This window comes from Lemur catta, chromosome 1, assembly GCF_020740605.2.
Source record: "Lemur catta isolate mLemCat1 chromosome 1, mLemCat1.pri, whole genome shotgun sequence".
In the NCBI taxonomy this organism is placed as follows: domain Eukaryota; kingdom Metazoa; phylum Chordata; class Mammalia; order Primates; family Lemuridae; genus Lemur; species Lemur catta.
Genome location: NC_059128.1, coordinates 31741339 through 31762944, shown reverse-complemented (window position 1 = coordinate 31762944; position 21606 = coordinate 31741339). Strand labels below are relative to the sequence as shown.

General features: G+C 32.9%; 1 protein-coding gene and 1 pseudogene across 3 annotated transcripts in view; both read left to right on the top strand.

Annotated features, from left to right (window-relative positions):
- GPHN (gephyrin) overlaps positions 1–21606 on the top strand; it is a 535238-nt gene that overhangs the window by 275674 nt on the left and 237958 nt on the right. For all 3 annotated transcript variants that reach the window (XM_045565470.1, XM_045565461.1, XM_045565478.1), the window contains exon 5: positions 6984–7078. In XM_045565470.1, coding sequence (XP_045421426.1) covers positions 6984–7078 — 95 coding nt within the window. The remainder of the gene's footprint in view (positions 1–6983; positions 7079–21606) is intronic.
- On the top strand, positions 15646–16452 carry LOC123647752 (annotated as a pseudogene).

Genomic DNA, 21606 nt, shown 5'->3' with positions numbered 1-21606 from the left:
AACTTAAACTGAAAAGCAAAATGGAGTATCACCTTTTCATATCAAAAGTTCTCTGCTTCTTCCAGGAATGGAGATGTAAAACCAAAGGAAAATATACATTAGCAATAACATCATATCTCCCAAGTAAAAGTGAGATACCTTTTTAACTTACTTTGATTTCTTGGTTGCGTCTTCCCTTTCTTTGTAGCAGTAGTCTTTAATCATTTAATCATATTGTTATGATACACAGAAGTGTTATGATTAGTTGAAAGATGTTTCCAAGTAACATAAAAATAAAACCTGCTAATGAATGTTTTTAATTAATTAGAATAAATTCAAGACTGCTTTTATAATAATGTGGCTCTTTATTTTCATTCTGCTCTGTTTCTTGAATGAGAAGAGAGTAGGGTTATAGCAGGTACTCCTTGAACATCCCTGGGAGTTTGTCAAGGGTGTAAACTTTAACCCTTATGTAGGAAAACATTTTAAGGATAGCTTCTCTATACCATAAAGCACTTATAGGAGCACCATCAGAATTGTTAGTTTGTTATAACCCTTTTTAAAAATGTAAAATAAAATTAATGTGTTTTCCCTTTAATGAGTAGGGAGGTCAGGAAAATGTAACTGGCTGTCATTAAACTGCCTATTTTTACCCAGTTTGTCTCCTCACTAGATATGTATTATATTCTGATGAAGGATTCTCACATTTACATTATATTAATCTACAAAGTTAAACGTGGTTATCATGAAGATTAGACCAAACAGTACAGTTATCATTAATCTACTTCATTCCTTCCATCAGCAGCATGTTTTTCAAAGTGTGGTCCCCTGACTAGCATCACAAGCATCACCTGGAAACTTGTTAGAAATTAAATTTTGAGGCCCCACCTGGACATTCCCAATCAGAATGGGAGTGGGACCCAGCAATCTGTGTTTTAACAAGGCCTCTAGAAGATTCTGATGCACACTAAAGTTTGAGAACCACTGCTCTAACCATACCTCACCTTGATAGCTTAACAAAGTTATTAGTAGCCATTAGCTGGTATTTAAAAGATAGTCTTTGTTATTTAAAACTATTTAGTCAGTAGTGGGCACTGCAGTAATTGTTAGGAAATTTTATTAAATCCACCTAGTCAGGTAACACGCATGTAAGTATTAAAACGCAAATTCTTCTGCTCTGTTAATAAAAGTATGTCTATAAAAATAAGTGAGAGCACTATACTAAATGATTTTTCACAGAGTCACTATGCATATAAGGAATTTCTACACATTTAGATTTAGCTATTGTATACATTTTTAAACATCATTGCCTGTTAGCAGTATCTTTTTTTTTTTTAGGGTCCTTTTTCCTGTGAAGTTAAAAAATAGACCTGAATTTCATCAATAAGATCCTTGAGTTACAGAATCATTGTTTATGACAACATTTTTACAAATTAGCAGTCTTTGAAGGGTCTTTCTGACTTTCGTTATCTTCAACTTGTCAAGGATAAAAGAAAAAAAAGATCATAACTGTGATTTTTCGTAGGAGGCTACAACTTTCATAGTTAAGAAAATATTTAAAAGTTAAAGACAAATATTGTATTTAAAAAGAATAGTTAAATCCAGTGAAACTTCATTATTTTGGACCCTACTAGTTCAGAAAAACTAATATCTGAAGTAGGAATATAAATTTCTACCATCTTTCAAGGAAAAAAAGAATTTGGTAATCAAATTAAGAATGTATAAGAAGATTGGAAACAGAATTTAAAGCTGATTAAGAAAAAGTGGGTTCAAACTTTTAATGGCGTCCATTTGCCATTGATAATGAATAGTCTACTGAAAATAAATACTATCTACTCATGAACAGGCACAGATAACCTCAATTTAACTATCTTGTACTAGTGCATATTATAGAAAACAATAAAGCTACATCTTTAAAACCATTCTTCTGCTTGGATTTTTCTCATTATTTAGACAGATATCTTTCTCCTGTATTTATTTATTTATGTATTTTATTCCAGAATATTATGCGGGTATAAACATTTTGGTTACATAAATTGCTTTTGTACCATTCAAGTCAAAGTTATAAGTGTGCCATCCCCTAGTGTACATTGTACCTGTTAGGTGTGAATTTACCCATCCCCTCCTTCTGCCTCCCACCTGCTAGATTTCCAATGAATGTTATTTCCATATGAGCATGTAAGTGTTGATCGATTAGTTCCAATTTAATGGTAAGTACATGTGGTGTTTGTTTTTCCATTCTTGTGATACTTCACTTAGAAGAATGGTCTCCAGCTCCATCCAGGTTAATATAGGAAGTATTAGTTTTCCATTTTTTATGGCTGAGTAGTACTCCATGGTATACATATACCACATTTTATTAATCCACTCATGGATTGATGGGCACTTGTGTTATTTCCACATCTTTGTAATTGTGAATTGTGCTCCTATAAACATTCGAGTGCAGGTGTCTTTTTTATAGAATGCCTTTTTTTCCTTTGGGTAAATACCCAGTGGGATTGCCGGATCCAAATGGTAGTTATTTTTAGTTCTTTGAGGTATTTCAACACTACTTTCCATAGAGGTTGTACTAGTTTGTGGTACCACCAGGTGTATGAGTTTTCCTATCTCCCTGCATCCACACCAACATTTGTTGTTTTGGGCTTTTTGATAAAAGCCATTCTCACTGGAGTTAAGTGATATCTCATTGTGGTTTTGATTTGCATTTCCCTGCTGATTACAGATGTTGCATTTCCCTGATGTTTACAGATATTGAACATTTTTTCATATGTTTATAAAAACATACACTGGGGAAAAGAATCCCTATTCAATAAATGGTGCCGGGAAAATTGGATATCCACATGTAGAAGATTGAAACAGGATATGCACCTCTCAATACTCACAAAAATCAACTCATGATGAATAACTGACTTAAACCTAAGGCATGAAATCATAAAAATTCTTGAAGAAAATGTTGAAAAAACTCGTATAGACAGTGGCCTAGGCAAAGAATTTATGAAGAAGAATCCCAAAGCAATCACAGCAACAACAAAAATAAATAAATGGGACCTGATCAAATTAAAAAGCTTCTGCACAGCCAAGGAAACAATCATTAGAGCAAACAGACAATCTACAGAATGGGAGAACATATTTGCATGCTATACATCCAATAAAGACCTAACTAGAATCTATAAACAACTCAAGCAAATCAGCAAGAAAAAAATCAAACAACCCCATTAAAAAGTAGGTAAAGGACATGAACAGAAACTTTTCAAAAGAAGATAGACTAATGGCCAAAAACATATGAGAAAATGCTCTCCTGTTGTATTTAAAATTAAGTTTTATTCTCTTGCACTGTACCTTCTAGTTGTGCATCCCCATATATGGCTTATAGATCTTTGTACTCAGCCATTGCTCTCTTGTCCATCTTCCAATCCCCACTCATTTGGCTGCTTCCTCCCTAACTTAGATCCTACTATTTCAGTATTCTACTTCTTGCCTGGCACTTGCCAATGTTCCTACATTTGAACTCTTGCTCTCCACTCTCTTTCCTTCATCTTTGGTTCTACACTATGTTTGGGTAGTTTCTGGATTTTTGTGTTATTCCTGTTCTCTAACTGATATGATCAAAACTGCAAGGATATAAGGAAAATTAGAAAGTAGAAGCATAGAAAGAATTGACATATATTGAATACCTACTCTATGCTAGGTGATTTACTTCTATCATTTAGTTCTCACTCCCTCTTATAAGATGTAGATGTGTTTTATTAGTGTCTCCATTTTATTCACAAGTATACTGAATCTCAGATAAGTTAAATATTTTCTTCTAATTCACAGAGCAACTACATAGGAAAGCCAGGTTTCAAATCTAGATTGGTTCATTTATTCATTCATTTCTTTATTCAAAAAATATTTGTCGAGCACACACATGTTGAGCACTGTGCTAGTGCTGGAACAGATCCAACTCCTATTCCATATCCATGAGAATAAGAATTAATTGTGTAGTGGCATTGTCTGACTTCACAGATGGTAATCTTTCTACTACACCAAACACCTGAAGAGGAAGAATAAATAAAAAGGAAATAGAATGTTTTATGGAAAAGATGTAGGTGATACAGGTGTGAGAGACTATATTTGTGCATTATTTAGGAACACCCTATTGAAAATATCAGTATATGTCTAATCCTACAGAAAGTCTGACATCTCCCCTCGTCAAACAACTCACTACCATCAGCACCAATGCCTTTTGGTGGCATCACCACAACATAGTTTTTCTTTTTAATGTTTTAAAATATGTAAGATTTGTGTTTTTAGAGGCCCAAATTTTCTAGATGATCTTCAGAAGCAATTAACTGTTCTCCCTGAATTATGTTTATAAAGAGATGAAGAGCTTTTGGCAAAGAATACAGTCTGACATGCAGAACCCCCAAATACTGTCTTTTCGATCCACAGTTGATTGAATCTACAGATGCGGAACTGGTGACATGGAGGGCCAGGGCCAACTATACATACATTTATTCATTCATCCACCTATCCATTCATATATTTACTTATACCCTAAAAATATTTTAGATGGCTTATCCAAATACAGAAACACAACAATTTAAATGAAACAAAATATCAGTGTAAAAAATTGGACAAGGAAAAATAAAATGAAATTAGCTTGTGTTTAGTATGCCCACTGAAAGGTATCCACAAACTTGTCTCTATTCTCAAAGATAACTTGATTCACAAGCATCATAATTTAAAAACAAACTGGTAGTACAGAAGAGTACCCATTCCTAGTTATAACACTTGAGAGGAAATGTCTTCTATAGGTCATCCTAAGACCACCGTGTAATGTGGTGAACAATGGCCTCAAATACTTCCTAATGTAAATAAGAGTTTCACTGAGCCATTTTACTGAATCTAATTGCATATCACAAAAACAAAGCCCAATAAAACAATTCTATAAAAAGTAAAATAAGGCATTCATTACAGGTAGATCACTCTCCAGTGGTCTGGCCAAATCCAGCATATTTTAGAGCATCTAAAAAAATTTAAAAACTATCTCTTTTAGGTAGGTTCTCATATGTAATTTGTCAAGTGAGTTTTTAATGTACTGGTTGACAGTTTATATACTCAAAAGTTTATTTTATTCACTACTCCAGCATCAATGCTTAAAATGCTACCTAGTACATAGTAGATGCTTAACAAATATTGCTTATTTAAATGGATAAATGTTGTGCTTTGAAATATCAATTTTAAATTACATACTCCCTCTCAGCTAGCTGTTGATATTTCCTTTCTTGTCCCTAAATAAAGTGTGCTACTTTGTGGTACATCATCTTTGTGTGGACCCTCAAACTCATTAAATGTCAACCATTGCTTATATGACATTTTCAAGCAGGTAATGAAATAAATATTAACTCTATCCAAGGTGCTCCTTTAATATTGCTCTTAATAACATCCCCTTGCTTGATTTTTAGTACTCTAAGATTTAAGGTCCGTAAGAAGTTGTAAACCTCAATAAAACAATTTATAAAATAGAAGTAGTATTTATTCTCAGGAGACCTCAAAATCATACCATATAGATTGACTTTGGAAAATAAGGAATCGGGTTTAGGCAATGTTAGTTTAACATCTTTTAGCTGTGTCCTTAAATGGTAGTAACTCTCAAATCTAGGAATTTGAGAATTTCTGTAGCCAAAGTGAGGTAAAGAAAATAATAAATAACAAAATAATATAAAAATTAAAAGAATTTCTTTTTCTGCTATCTGCCGGTCCCCTATATTTAAAGCAGATTTTACTGGGAAATATTTTATTTTTTTAGTTTTCCTTCAAAATTTCTGCCATTGTTAAATATTGCCTAATGCTAGGATTTAGTGGACCGATAGATTGCATCAATTCTGGTAATGCTGTATTATATATAATTATAAGGGATTAACTACCTAATTTATATGCATTCTAAAGTTTATTTTAAACAGTTAGCATCTAATACCTATTTGATGCATTTTAACTGCTTTGCCAAGTTCTCAACTTTTGCCCAGAGCAAAACTTTTGCCCAGAGCTAAATCTTATTTAAGATTTATCATTCTACTTCTAATGAAATATTGAAATATCAACCTTTCTCTATATTCTTCCATAATTTATTTTTTATTTTGTTTCCCTTTCCTCTTATTTACTGGAATACTTTATTTTGTAGACTTTTTCCCCATGTTGTTTCCAATTATTGTAACTTGCTTCATTTATAGAAACAGAGGACTAGAAATGGATTAAGTAGTGTATTTTCCCCTTAACTTTTAGCCTAAAATGTATCTTGACCATTATATTACTAGTGACATATATACCTATTTTGATTGACACTTAGAAAATGAAATTTTCCTGTCCTTCATTAGCTTATTTCAAGTTTAACTATACTTGTCTTAAGCATGCCGTATCCTAAAACTTCTAGCATATATTTAAAGTCTATTACTTCATTAGTTCTTTTTTAAAAAAATCAGATAGTTAATTTATATTGAAGATATGGAAGCTGGTAAACATAGAGTTTTTCTTTTATCCTGTACATGGGGAAAGTTGACTTGATGACTTCTTGAGTTACTTTTAATCATAGAAGTAGGAGAGATATAGATTATCTCAGGTTTTCAGGTACTAATTATTTCAAAGATGATAGGCAAGGAAAAATGCCCAGATTTTTTACTCTTTTAAAAATTTATTGACATATTATAGTAATAATCTGAGTCTTCATTTTGGACTTTAGGTTATTAGGTGAGATGAGATTTCTTTGAAGTACTTCTGAGCTGTAAGAAATAAGAAAGGACTACTAATACAGTATAAAACTTCTCTGGATTTTCTTGGTCCTCAGCTTTTATTCAGTGGCCCTAAAAAGTTGAGTCTGGATGCCTTAAAACAGATAAATGTTTGGGGAACAAAGTATGGTTTATAGAAAGCCGGGTTTATAATTCTTTTTAAGTGGATTTTACTACTCTGACTTCCTTCTTTTTTGGCTAATTTCACTCAGTCTGCTATTTAATCTTTAATTACAGGCCACAAAAGAAGTAATAGAACGGGAAGCGCCAGGGATGGCCCTGGCAATGCTGATGGGATCACTTAATGTTACACCTCTGGGCATGCTTTCTAGGTAAGAAAGTCACCAACATGTTGCAAAGAAAGTTAATTCCATACCACTAATTAAAACAATAGACTGATAAATCTAAAAAATTTTACTCACAAAACTTAAGTTTGGCCCTTTTATTCCCCACAGTTCAGAGTCTTAGTATTCTGTCCAGCTAAATCTCAGGCACAGTTTCCACACCTCATGTTGTTTGTTTTTTTATTTGTATTTTTGTTTTCATTTTGCTTGCTGTGTTAATAAACTTTTAGAGAATGTCATATTACTGGAAAAACTTGTCAATCCTAATCCAGGGAAGAGTTCAGTTTATTAAAATGTAAAGTTATCTTTTTGTAATTGTTTCTAATCAACAATTGATATTCATCAATTGTAGCTAAATACTAATTTAATCAAACAGCACAGTTTATTAAAATAACTGTTCACAAAGGTTAGGAACTTTTATTTCAATTTATAAATAAGTATGTTGATGTGTTATCATAAAAAAAGCTCAATTCGTATTGATAATCTTTTCATTCCTGGCAACTTGGTATATTTAAATTATTATATTAATAATATTATATTAAATTAGCATATTTTAAACTTGCCTTTGTTGATATAGATATTGACATACGTACTCAATGTGATCACTTAGTTATTTGCTACTGTTTTAGCAACTCTTAGATTAAAATCCCCTAAATGAAGACAATATATATATCTTTTAAAGATAAAAGTATCAACATAAAATCTGTTGATTTAATGACCATTCATTAATATACAGTTGATCTCAGAGCAATCTAAAAATACACACCAACTTTATAATTTCAGGCTTTCATAATTGACAGTCATATATGTATCCTGTGTGCAATATGAATATAAATGTAAATGTATTTAATTATAAGGAATATGAGTCATAATATTCTTTCTGTTACTTAGACTGAGTTTATATACCATCAATGGCAGCCACTTGAAGCAGAGATACAGGAGAATGTGGATTGGTCATTAGTTACTGTATTCTCTTGGCTGTCACATGCAGTAAAGCATTTAATCTTTGTTAGAGCAAATAAAGAATTAAAGCAGCGTGATAGAGACTTTAAATTTAAAAAGTTCATGCTGGTCTTCAAGTTGATTCTTTTATACTGGTCTTTTTTTAACCCTTACTTGTATTACCTACACTAAGGAGGTCAAGGGATCCCTTTTTTCCTATGCAACTAAGTAGTTTTTGAACATAAAAGAACTCTTTCTAGTAAACAAGGAATATAGTCAAGAAAGAATTACACTTCAATATACCCATATCACCCTAAACATGCCTGATCTCGTCTGATCTCAGAAAGAATTAAACTTCATCTCTTGTTAATTATTTGGTAATAAAATTTTAATTCAGAAAAACAATAATATACTTATTTGCCAGGCTCCGTAATAACCATTAGAGATTCTAAGGATAGAAAGAATGATTCTCTCCTTAAGGATCTCACAGTTTAGCTGGAGAAATTATTCTTTGCAACTGTTAAGGTAATTCTTTAATTTGAATATAACTTTCTTGATCCAATATAGAAATACTGCTTTTTATCTTATTGGTAGGTTTTTCTGGATTAATTCCTCTTCTCCATTCTGTATTCCCATAATTACTGAGCACTGGACTGCTGAGTGAGTGGAAAATTAATTAGCAGGAGCTGCTTCTAATTACTTTGGAATGAGTCCCTCATCTTTATCCTGAAGGCTTTGAAAATTAATACATATACACAGCATGGGAGCACATTCCTCTGGCTTTTCTTTCTGTGCACTGCTGATTAACTGACAGTATGTTTACATATTTTGGAACAGTGATAGGAATCTACATTAGTTGTGCAAAAGGGAACTGTGGAATCTTTTCCTGAATGTTCATTTTTTTGTGCTTCTCCAAGCCTTTTTAAAAATTATTATTTTTATAACAGCCATGACTAGATTGGTGCTTTCTTTCTACAGCTTTTGTATTTTGTACGCACTTTCGGCTTTTTACATTCTTCTATTATAGACCATGTCATGCTCTATTGTAAGTAATTATTTACTTGTCTGTATTACCCAATCTGTAGAAAAAATCATTAAGAATAGGAGCATTATCTTATTCATTTTTATATGAAGTTGTTACAATCCAAAACAACTTCTGGCACATAGTAAGTACTAAAAAATATTTATTGTTATGGTTACTGTTGATAAATCCGTGTTTCACCCTAGTTCTAATAGTATTTTTTTCAGGTAAAGTAATACATCAAGTTGGTGCCTTATCTTCCCTATGTTTATCTCTAGAGATCAGCATTAAATAAAAAATGACTTTTTAAATCATTATTTCTGTTTCAAATGGTTTTCATCTATGTGGGGAACTTAATATTCTTCAACTTTTTTGTGCAATTAAGTTGGGAGATACTATGAAGTAATGACTAAGAGCATTATCTCTGAAGCCAGATTGCAATAATAGCAAATGTCTTGGATCATATGAGTTAATCCATGGAAAGCACTTAAAACAACACTGATTCATAGTAAATCTTAAATGTTAATCATTGTTTTTGTGTTGTTATTGTTTGAGAGTTCTAGTTTTTAGAGCATGTCTGCTAGTAAAATCTTTTCTTAGCTTTTGTTCATCTGGAAATACCTTTTATCTCACCTTTATTCCTGGTGTATATTTTCACTAAATGCAAAAATCTGGGTTGACAGTTCTTTTCTTTCAGCATTTTTTTTTTTTTTTTTTGAGAGAGAGTCTCGCTCTGTTGCCCAGGCTAGAGTGAGTGCCATGGCGTCAGCCTAGCTCACAGCAACCTCAAACTCCTGGGCTTAAGCGATCCTACTGCCTCAGCCTCCCGAGTAGCTGGGACTACAGGCATGCGCCACCATGCCCAGCTAATTTTTTTTCTATATATATTTTTAGTTGGACAGATAATTTGTTTCTATTTTTAGTAGAGATGGGGTCTTGCTCTTGCTCAGGCTGGTCTTGAACTCCTGACCTCGAGCGATCCGCCCGCCTCGGCCTCCCAGATCTTTCAGCACTTTTAAAAAATCTTATTCCACTGTCTTCCGGCTCCACAATTCCTGAAGAGAAATTTACAGTAATTATAATTGCTCTTCTCTTATATGTAATGTGTGACTTTTTTTCTGGCAACTCTGAAGATATTTTTTCTTTATCTTTCGTTTCAGCAATTTGATTATTATGTGTCTGGGTGTGGTTTTTCTTTGAGATTATCCTTTTGGTTTCACTGAGTTGCTTGCATCTGTAAATTTATGTATATAACCTAATTTGGGAAACTGTTGGCCAATAGTTTTTTCAAATATTTTTTTCTATTACTCCTATAACGTGAATTTTAGATCTTTTGATAATGTGTCACAGGTCACTGAGGCTCTATTCATTTTTTATGTCTTTTTCTCTATTTGTTTAGATTTTTTAAATTATCTATCTTCAAATTAATTAACTTTTTCTCTGTTTCATCGCCGTTCTGCCTTTGAGCATATTCAGTGAAGTTTTTATTTCACATATACTATTTTCTCAGTTCTAAAATTTCTATTTGGCTGTTTTTTATTTATATTTCTCTGTTAAAAAATTCTTTTACATTTATTTCAGAAGTATTGACTTTTATGTCATGGAGGATGGTTATAATATCTGCCTAAAATTATTCTCCTGACAATTCTAATATCTGCCTCACCTTAGGGTTGACATCTGTTGATTTCTTTTCCTGTGAGAATTGGTCAGATTTTCCTGGTTCTTTCTATATTGAGTAATTCTGGACTATACCCTGGACATTTTGAATATTATATTGTAAGTAAAATATTATATTTAATCCTGTTCAAATCTTGTGGAGAATGTCAGTTAGTTTTAGCAATCAATCTGATTGGTTTTAGATTGCAAATTTTGTCTGACCTGTGGTAGTTGTTCAACCTTTGTTATGTTTCTACGGTCTGCCCAACACATGAACCAGGAATTAGTTTAAGGCTTGGGCACTGGTGTATATAACTAATATATTTATGTTTTAAAAGCCTTATATTTCTTTGAGTCTGTTCCACATATTCACCCCTCAGGGATGAGCCTGAGGCTTGTGTCAGTTCATACACAAAATTAGGGGATCCACCTTCTTTAGCCCTCTCCTTTCTAAGAATGTCCCCACAGTCTCCAGCTTTCAGGGGCTCTCATCCCAGCTCATCTGTCCAGAAGAGATTTCTTGCAGGATATCAACCCCCTTTGTTATTATGTAGTTCTACACAACTGGGACACTGTCAGGACAAAAGGCAAAAGAAAAAAGAGAGAGATTCCATCCACCTTAGCTCTTTAAACAATAGGAACTCCTTGTTCCATTTCCATTAGCCCAAGAGAAAGGCCTTCTTTCTGGGTTTTAGGTATGAAAACCACCATCATCACAGTATTGCAGCTCCACAACTGGGACTAGCCCCATTAAAGGCTGTTATTCATGTTATGACTTCTGTGCTCAATCTGCCTGCTATTATTTACATTCAGAGAGTCATCAGAGTCACCCTTTGTATTCTGTCCAAAATCAGTAGGAGAGAGAAGCAATGGATACCTTTTTCCATCTTGACCAAAAGAGCAAGAGCTCTAGGTTTAATATCAGATTTCTCACTTCGTATGCTAGCATTTACTAGCAGTGTTACCTTGGGCAAGTTATTTAACTAGATATAGTACTTCCTGTTCCAGTAGCTAATTGAGCTACCCACCAATTAGTAGCATATTACCTCCCTAGATCTATAATTTATTCTCCACTAATTTTTTAAAGAGATCAAGTGCTGTTTTTTTCCCTAAGTTTCATTAAAAATAATAGAGCAACCACTGTAGTTATATATTAAGAAATTATTTGTCTTGGATTTTATTCTCAGTTCTATTGTTAGCTTGATTTATCATCTCTACTCAGTTATTTAGAGATATCACACAACTCATAGAAATGTTATGAGGTCCTTTATAGACTTACTCACTGATATATATCTATATCATAAGAAATAGCTAAATTATAAAAAGAAAAATTGCTAGTTTTCATTTTATAAAGAGATTTGTCATTGTAATCCTCAATAGCCCATCTTTCAATTATGTAACTAACAAACACATGTACTGCTTTGCGGGAGGAGGTAATTTTTCCTTTGGGTGCCAAAAATGGTTTCATACTAATATTGGTTAAAAACATGTTTTCAAGGAAAAAAATCACTAATTTTTATATCTGTGAATCAAATACCATTAGTATTATTTATTATAGATAAAATTAAAACAACATGAGTCATTTAAAATAATTCACATTAGCAATACTACTACCTTGAAGAGTTTCTATTTTTTTAACCCAATGCCAAATGTGCTTAGCTTATAAAAGGCTGGCAGCAGGGGAGGGATGGGGAGCCGTGCAGAAGATGGCAATAGTAGGAAACACCAAGAATCTGTTTCTCCCCCTGGATAGCAACTGAACTTGCAGGATCTTGCTGATGTAACTATTGGAACTTTGGAGTATATTCAAATTCTTACAGCTTAAAGGGGAGGGTTTGACTGATAAATTGTGGTTTCTTTTGGTTAATTTAAGCCTAGTGTGGTACAAGCTAATCATCCACCAGTGCTTCAGCTAGCATGCAGCTGTACTAGTGTTCCTAGGACAGCTTGTAGGAGGCCCAGGAGGCAATAAGTACCTTATCAACCAAATATTGGGGATCTGGGTTCTGTTTGTGGATTATTGCTTTGGATTGTAGAAGTGCAGAGGCAAAGACAGGCTCCCATTGTTGCAACTTCCACTGGCTGAAGTGTTTCAAGGGGATTTATAAGGACAATAACTATTTTTTTCTCTACATAGTTCTCTTTTACCTCTTTTGGGAGCCAGACATTTCAGGATTAGGGCATTCAAAAGCCACCACATATATGGAGGAATTTAGAAAGTCACTATGCATGCCTAGAGGACAATTCAGGCTCAGAATCTTGTTATTGATAACTTGGACAACACAATAAACCAACTAGATCTAACCCACATATATAGAACACTTCACCTGACAACAGTAAAATACACCTTCTCAAGTGCACATGGGACATTTTCCAAGATAGATCATGTGTTAGGCCATAAAACAAGTCTTGATAGATTTTTTAAAATGGATATAATAAAAAGTTTATTCCAAAAGAGTATATCCTTCAAAGTATATCCTCCAAAAAGAGAATGAAGTTTGAAATCAATAAGAGAAGGAAAACTGAAAAATTCACAAATATGTGGAAATTAAACAACACACACTTAAACAACCAGTGGGTTAAAAAATAAACCATAAGGAAAATTTAAAAATACTTAAAGATGAATTAAAACAAAAACATAACATACCAAAATGTATGATATGCAGAAAAAGCAGTGCTGATATAGCTGTAAATGCTTACATTAAAAAATAATGATCTCAGAAACAACCACATAACTTTATAATTTAAGGAGCTAGAAAAGGAAGAACAAATTAAACCTAAAGATAGCAGAAGGAAGAAAATAATAATGATTAAAGCAGAGATAAATGACATAGAAAAACAATAGAAAAAATCAGCTAAACTAAAAGTTGGTTCTTTGAAAAGATCAACAAAATTGAAAAACATTTAGCTACATTGAAAAAAAAGATGACTCAAATTACTAAAATAAGGAATGGAAATGGAGTCATTGCTACTATTCTATAGAATAAAAAGGACTATAAGAATGTAATGTGATCATCTGCATGCCAACAAATTGAATAACCTAGATGAAATGGACAAATTCCTAGAAACACAAAACCTACCAAGACTGAAACAAAGAAATGGAAAATCCAAATAGACCTATACCTGGTAAAGAAATTGAAACCTCCCTACATACAAAATGCCTGGAACAGAAGGTTTCACTGGTGAATTCTACCAAACATTTAAGGAAGAATTACCACCAATCCTTTCCAAACTCTTCCCAAAAAATTGAAGAGAAGGCACTTACTAACTCATTCTATGAGGCCAGCATTGGTCTGATATGAAAGACAGAAAAAGAAACTTCAAGAAAACTATAGACCCTTATAAATTTTGATGCAAAAATGCTCAATAAAATAATAGCAAACTGAATTCAGCAGCATATTAAAAAGGATTATACGACATGACCAAGTGGAATTTATCCCTAGAATGTAAGGATGCTTCAACATAAGAAAATAAATCAACATGATACATGACAGTAGCAGAATGAAGGGGGGAAAACTCACATGATTATTTCAATAGATGCAGAAAAAGCATTTTAAAAAGTTCAACACATTTTTATGATAATATATTCAACAAACTAGGAATAGAAGGAAACTACCTTAATGGGACAAAGGCCTTTTGTGAAAAACCCACAGCTCACATTATACGTAATGGTGAAAGACTGAAAGCTTTTACTCTAAAGTTAGGAACAAGATAAGGATGCCCACTTTCTCCATATGCCATTCAATGTAGTATTGGAACTTATAGCCAGAGCAATTAGACAGTAAAAAGAAATAAAAGATGTCCATATTGGAGAAGAAGTAAACTTATCTGTTTGACATGATCATATATGTAGAAAACCTTTAAAATTCCATAAAACTATTACTATTAGAACTAATAAATGGATTGAGCAAATTTACAGAATACAAAATCAGAAGGTAAAAATCAGTTATGTTTTTATATAGTAACAATGAACTATCCAAGAAGAAAATAAAGAAAACAAGTCCATTTACAATAGCATCAAAAAGAATCAGATACTTAAGAATTAATCAAGGAGATTAAACACACTGAAAACTACAAAACATTGCTGAAAGAAATTAAAGAAGACTTAAATAAATGGAACGAGATTTCATGTTCTTAGAAGACTTAAGAATGTAATATTACCCAAAGCAATCTACAGAATTAATGCAATCTCTATCAAAATCCCAATGACTTCTTTTGCTGAAAAAGACAAATCCATTTTAAAATTCATATAGAATATCAAGGGACCACAAATAGCCAAAATAATTTTGAAAAAGAACAACAAAGTTGGAAAATTCACACTTCCTGATTTCAAACTTACTATAAACCCACAGTAATCAAAACAATGTGATACTGACATAAAGTCAGACATATAGTCCAATGGACCAGAATTGAGAGTCTAGAAATAAACCCTTGCATATAGGGCCAAATCATTTTCAATAAGAGTGTCAGTTCAATGGGGAAGAACAGTCTTTTAAACACATGGTGTTGGGAAAATTGGATGACTACTTTCAAATGAATGAAATTGGGCCCTTGCCTACTCTGTATAAATCAGAGCTAAAATTATAAAACTCTAAGAACACCTTGGGATGGGAGGAAGCTTCATGACATTAGATTTGACAATCATTTCTTGAATATGATGCCAAAAGTACAAGCAGCAAAAGTAAAACTAGTAAATTAGACTTCATCAATGTTGAAAATCTTTGTATATCAAAGGACATTATCAACAAAGTAAAAAAGGCAACCCACAGAATCAAAATAATGTTCATAATCACATATCTGGTAAGGGATTGATGTTCAAAATATATGTATAAAACTCAACAACAAAAAAAAGCAATTTAAAAGTGGACAGAGGCTTTTTCACAGTGGGTTTGCCACCAGAACACAGATGTCATGAAAACCACCCATAAAAGCCAAAATGGGGAAGAAAAAGACTGACATCAACATTGTCGTCATTGGACATGTAGATTCAGGCAAGTCCAACACTACTGGCCATCTGATCTACAAATGTGGTGGGATCGACAAAAGAACCATCAAAAAATTTGAGAAGGAGGCTGTTGAAATGGGAAAGGGCTCCTTCAAGTATGCCTGGGTCTTGGATAAACTGAAAGCTGAGCATAAGCATGATATCACCATTGATATCTCCCTGTGTAAATTTGAGGCCAGCAAATATTATATGACCATTATTTATGCCCTGGGACACAGAGACTTTATCAAAAACATGATTACAGGCACATCTCAGGCTGACTGTGCTGTCCTGATTGTTGCTGCTAGTGCTGGTGAATTTGAAGCTGGTATCTCAAAGAATGGGTGGACCCATGAGCATGCCCTTCTGGCTCACACACTATGTGTGAAACAGCTATTTGTTGGTGTTAACAAAATGGATTCCACTGAACCGCCCATCAGCCAGAAGAGATACAAGGAAACTGTTAAAAAAGTCAGCACTTACATTAAGAAAATTGGCTACAACCTTGACATAGTAGCATTTGTGCCAATTTCTGGTTGGGATGGTGACAACATGTTGGAGCCAAGTGATAACATACCTTAGTTCAAGGGATGGAAAGTCACCCGTAAAGATGGCAATGCCAGTGGAACCACACTGCTTGAAGCTCTGGATTGCATCCTGCCACCAACTCATCCAACTGACAAGCCCTTGCGTCTGCCTCATCAAAACCACAGTGATATACGACTTCAACCCATTAGGATGGCTATTATAAAATAAAAAATAAAACAGAAAATAACAAGTGTTGGTAAGGGTGTGGAGAAATTGGAACCCTTGTGCATTGCTAGTGAGAATGTAAAATTGTGCAACTGCTGTAGAAAACAATATAGAATTTCCTCAAAAAAATTAAGCGTAGAATTACCATATGACCCAGCAGCTCTACTTCTGAGTATATATTCAAAAGTACTGAAGGCAGGAACTTTAATAGATATTTGTACACCAACGTTCATAGGAACATTATTCACATTAGCCAAAAGGTGGAAGCAACCCAAATGTCCATTAACTGATGAATGGATAAACAAAATGTGTTATATACATACAATAGAATATAATTCAACCTTAAAAATTATTATAACTCTAATACATGCTATAACATGGATTAACCTTAAAAACATTGTGCTAAGTGAAATCACCCAGATTATATAAGGATAAATATTGTATGATTCCACTTATATGAAGTATCCAGAATAACCAAATGCATAGAGAAAGAAAACAGTGGTTAAAAGGGGCTAGGGAGGAGAGAATGGGAAGTTTGTTGGGATGATGGAAAAGTTCTGGAGATGGACAGTGGTGATGGTTGCACAACAATGTGAATGTACTTATTGCCACTGAATTGTATACTAAAAATTAGTTAAAATGGCGAATTTTATGTTGTATATACCTTATCACAATTTTTTAAAACTATAGGGCAGGAAATGCAATATATATAACATGTACATTGTTGTAAAACATTTCTGCAATATTTGAGTCACAGCTTGCAGACGTCAGCATCACAGGTGGTACACTAGGTTTCAAAAGACAAGTGAGACAGGCAGGGTGAATGACCACCTCAACACAGGAGAGCTGCTATCTTTCCCCTGTTCCCACCCCACTTTTATATTTCCCTAAATCTCATAGCTTCATAAGAGATTTTTGATAGCTGGATTCCATTAATTGTAACTCATAAAATAAACAATCTGAATAACATGGTTCAAGTTTCATACAGTATCTTCAGATCTTTTCATAGAGCATAGCAATTCTAGCATAGCTTTAGTTCAATATATATATCATAGCATTTAGATCACTGAATCAACTCAGTCCATTTTTTTTATTAAATAATTTTGACCCAGAGTTAACCTTTCAAGTGTCTTTGGCTCTGAAGGGGAGTTTTAATCCACCTGTTTTCTCCTCTACATCATAACTGCATAAGGACTTACACATGCAGTCTGAAAAACATCAAGCAGGAGAGAACTGAATTCAATGTGGCTCTAGATTGGAAGTGTTCCAAGCAATGGACAAAAGTGAATCCTCTCTGGAAGAATTCTACTTAACCTAGTCCCCAAAGGGTGATGGGAGCAGGGGTGGGTAAAGGTGACAAAAACACATGGGAATTAATGCACCATAAAGAATAAGATATTACAGATGGACCCTGAAAGACTTAAAATCCTGGTATTATGAAACAGAATTTGAACAAATATTTAAAGAGCTAAAAAAAAAAAAAAACTTTACATTTATATGGGGAAACAAACAGATTTTAAAAAGAACTAAACATCTATTTAGATATGTAAAATATAATAATGAAAATTTTAAAAGTAATAGATGGATTAGACTAGAGATTATACACAATTTAAGAGAGAATTAGGAAGCTAGATGAAATTATTTTTGAAGAAATCATCTGAAATTCAGCTCACATTGACAATGAGAAAAACAATGGAGAGGTTAAGAAGCATGGAGAATAGAGTGAGAAAATATAAAATATAATCAAATTGGAGTTCAGAAGAAGATGATATAGAATGAGAAAATGGAAATACTTAAGGATAGATTGACCAAAAAAATAAAAAAATCTCAAAATTTTTGAAAGATGCCAATTTTCAGATTCAAGAATTCAAAGAAATCTCTAGCAAAGTGAATAAAAAGAAATGTGTATCTAGTTACATGATATAGTACGAAGAGTATAAAATACAGAAAAATAGATCTTACAAGCTACCAGAAAATGAATTATATGGTTTGTTAATTATACTTCAATAAAGTTGGGGGGGGAAATGCACAATTCCCTGTATCTTCACATTATAATTTTGATTCTTTCCCAGTGTATTGTTATTTACATGTGCATTTCCTTTCTTTATAACAAGATTAAACATTTAACATGTTTTTTACTGTTTCTGTTTTCTTTTTTGTAAATTAAATATTTGCATACTTTATGAATTTTTAGATTGGAATGCTTTCTTACTGATTTTATGAGGTTTTTTAAGATTTCAAATTTTATTTATAGTGTTCTTTATAATTAGTTATATATCTTTTATTTTTATTTATAGTATTTTGACAAATGTAAATTTTACAGTTTTGTGAAGACAAATTTTAAAATATTGAAGAAAGGAAACAGCATACCTAAAGTTAAACAGCAGTCTGACCAATTGGTAACCTCTCAATAACAGTAATCTAAACAGAAGATATTAGAATAATCCCTTCAATGTACTGAAAGAAAATAGCTATTAATCAAGAATTTTATATCCAGCAAACTTATTCAAGAATGAGGGAAAGCAAAATGTCACTTAACTACTAATGAAAATGGGGAGATTTTATTACCAAAAGAACCTCATTTAAGGAAAAGATACGCTCTGGCAGAAGAAAACTCATCTCAAATGGAGAGTCAACAATGCAAGAAGGAAAGGAGAGCAAAAATAATGGTAAATATCTGAACAAATTTTTAAAAAATGACTTTTGCCTTAGTCATCTTACTCATCTGCTGTAACAAAATATCTTAGACTAGGTAATTTATAAACAAAAAAATTTTTTTGCTTACAGCTCTGGAGGCTGGGGAGTCCACAATAAATGTACCAACAGATTCAGTGTCTGGTGAAAGCTTACTCTCTGCTTTGAAGAAGATGATGCCTTCTCCCTGCATCTTAACATCACTGTGGAAGGGACAAACAAGCTCCCTAAGACTTCTTCTTTTTTTTTTTTTTTTTTTCCTAAGAGGTGGAGTCTTGCTTTGTTGCCCAGGCTGGTCTTGAATTCCTGTGCTCAATCCATCCTCCTATGTCGGTAGATGTTGTCCTCCCAAAGTGCTGGAATTACAGTCATGAGCTACCACACCCGACTAGCTTGTTTTATAAGGGCACTAATCCCATTGGTGAGGGCTCTGATCTCATGAACTTATCACCTCCCAAAGGCCCACCACTTAATATTATTCCACTAGTGATTAGTTACCAACATATGAATTGGGGGTTACATAAACATTCAGGCCATGGCAATCATATAAAATTATAAAAATAATGTCTCAATTATGGGAGAAATATGCTAGAATTCTTGAAAACAATAGCATGTAAGTTGGGATATTGTAATCATAATTAAGTATTCTAAAAGTTTTGTTTTCTAGGATGATGTTAAAGACTGGTTATAGTTTTTTAGAGTTAATCATGCATATTAAAATTATTAGGGTAATTACTAAAAGGATGGACAGGGTGTATAACTTCAAAAATAGAGGGAAGAAATAAAACAAAATTTTTGTTTTTCTGGAATAAACAGCCAGGGGTTCCGTTGCTGGGCTCATGGTAGTTGCATGTTTACTTTTTTTTAGTAAGTATTACCCAGAGTAACTATGGCTGTGCACTCACTCTAATGCCATTTGTTGAAAAGGCTATCTTTCCTCTGTTTAATGGCTTTTGCACATTTGTTGAAAATTAAGTGGGCATATTTGCATGGTTATATTTCTGGTTTTTGTATTCTCTTCTATGTGTCTGTCCCTCCATCAATACCACACAATCTTTATTTAGATAAACAATAAGCCTTGAAATTGGGTAGAAAGCTTCCTCCCATTTTATTCTTCTTTTTCAAAAATTTTAAGCTATTCTAGTCCTTTGGTTTCCGTGTAAATTTTAGAATAAGCTTGTTTATATCTACAAAAATTTTGCTGGATTTTTATAGGAACTACATTAAAATTGTATGTAAATTTGGGTAGAACTGACATCTTTTCTGTGTTGACACTTCGAATCCATGAACACAGTGTGTCTCTCCCTTTATTTAGATTGTCTTTCATTTCTTTCAGAGCAGTTTTCAACATACAAATTCTATACATTTTGTTAGATTTACACGTAAGTATTTAATTTTGTTTTCAGTTATTGTAAATGGCATTTTATTTTTAATTTAGGTGTCCACCTTATGTTCATTGCTAGCATACAGGAATACAATTAATTTTTATATGTTTATTTTATATACAACCTTTCTTTACTAGTATTATTAATTCTAAGAGGGCTTTTTTTTTTTGCTTTGGTTTTTTGTTTATTGTTTGGGGGGATTTTTGTTATTCTTTGGGATTTTCTGTATAGACAATCACTTCATTTGCAAATAGGGGTAGTTTTATTTCTTTCTTTATGATCTGTATGTTTTTTATTCTCTTTCTTGCGTGTGGCACTGGATAAAACTTCCAGTACTATGTTGAATAGCCATGGTGAGAATGGATATCCTTGTATCCTCGCCTTTTTCTTGTTCTTAGGGGGAAAGCATTCAGTCTTTCACCATTAAGTACTTTAGTTCTGCATTTTTGTAAAACCTGTTTTTCAAATTGAGGAAGTCCCCTCTCCCCCATTCCTAGTTTTTTCTGAGAGTTTTATCATCAGTGTTAAATTTTTGTCCAGTGCACATTCTGCATTAATTGATATGATTGTGTGATTTACTTTTTCTTCTTAGCCTGTTAATATAGTGGATTATGTTGACTGATTTTCAAATATTGAGCCAGTCTTGCATTCTTGGACTAAACCACACTTGGTTGTAGTGTATAGTTCTTTTTATTTATTGCTAACTTCTATTTGCTAATATTTTCGTAAGGATTTTTACCCCTATATTCATAAGAGATATTGGTCTGTATTTTTCTTTTATATACTGCCTTCACCTGATTTGGCTATCAAGTTAATATCTGCTTCATAAACTGAATTGTGAAGTGTTTCCTCTGCCTCTACTCTCTGGAAGAGTTTACCTAAAATATATATTAACTTTTCTTTAAACATTTCATAGAATTCACTAGTGAAACCATCTGGCATGGAGATTTATTTTTCTAGAGTTTTTCCACTGTAAATGGAATTTCCTTAAAAGTTAAAAAGTTATAGAAATATTTAAGCTAAAAGTTATAGGGTTATTAAGTTATAAGGCTATTTAAATTATCTATTTTGTATTTGGTTA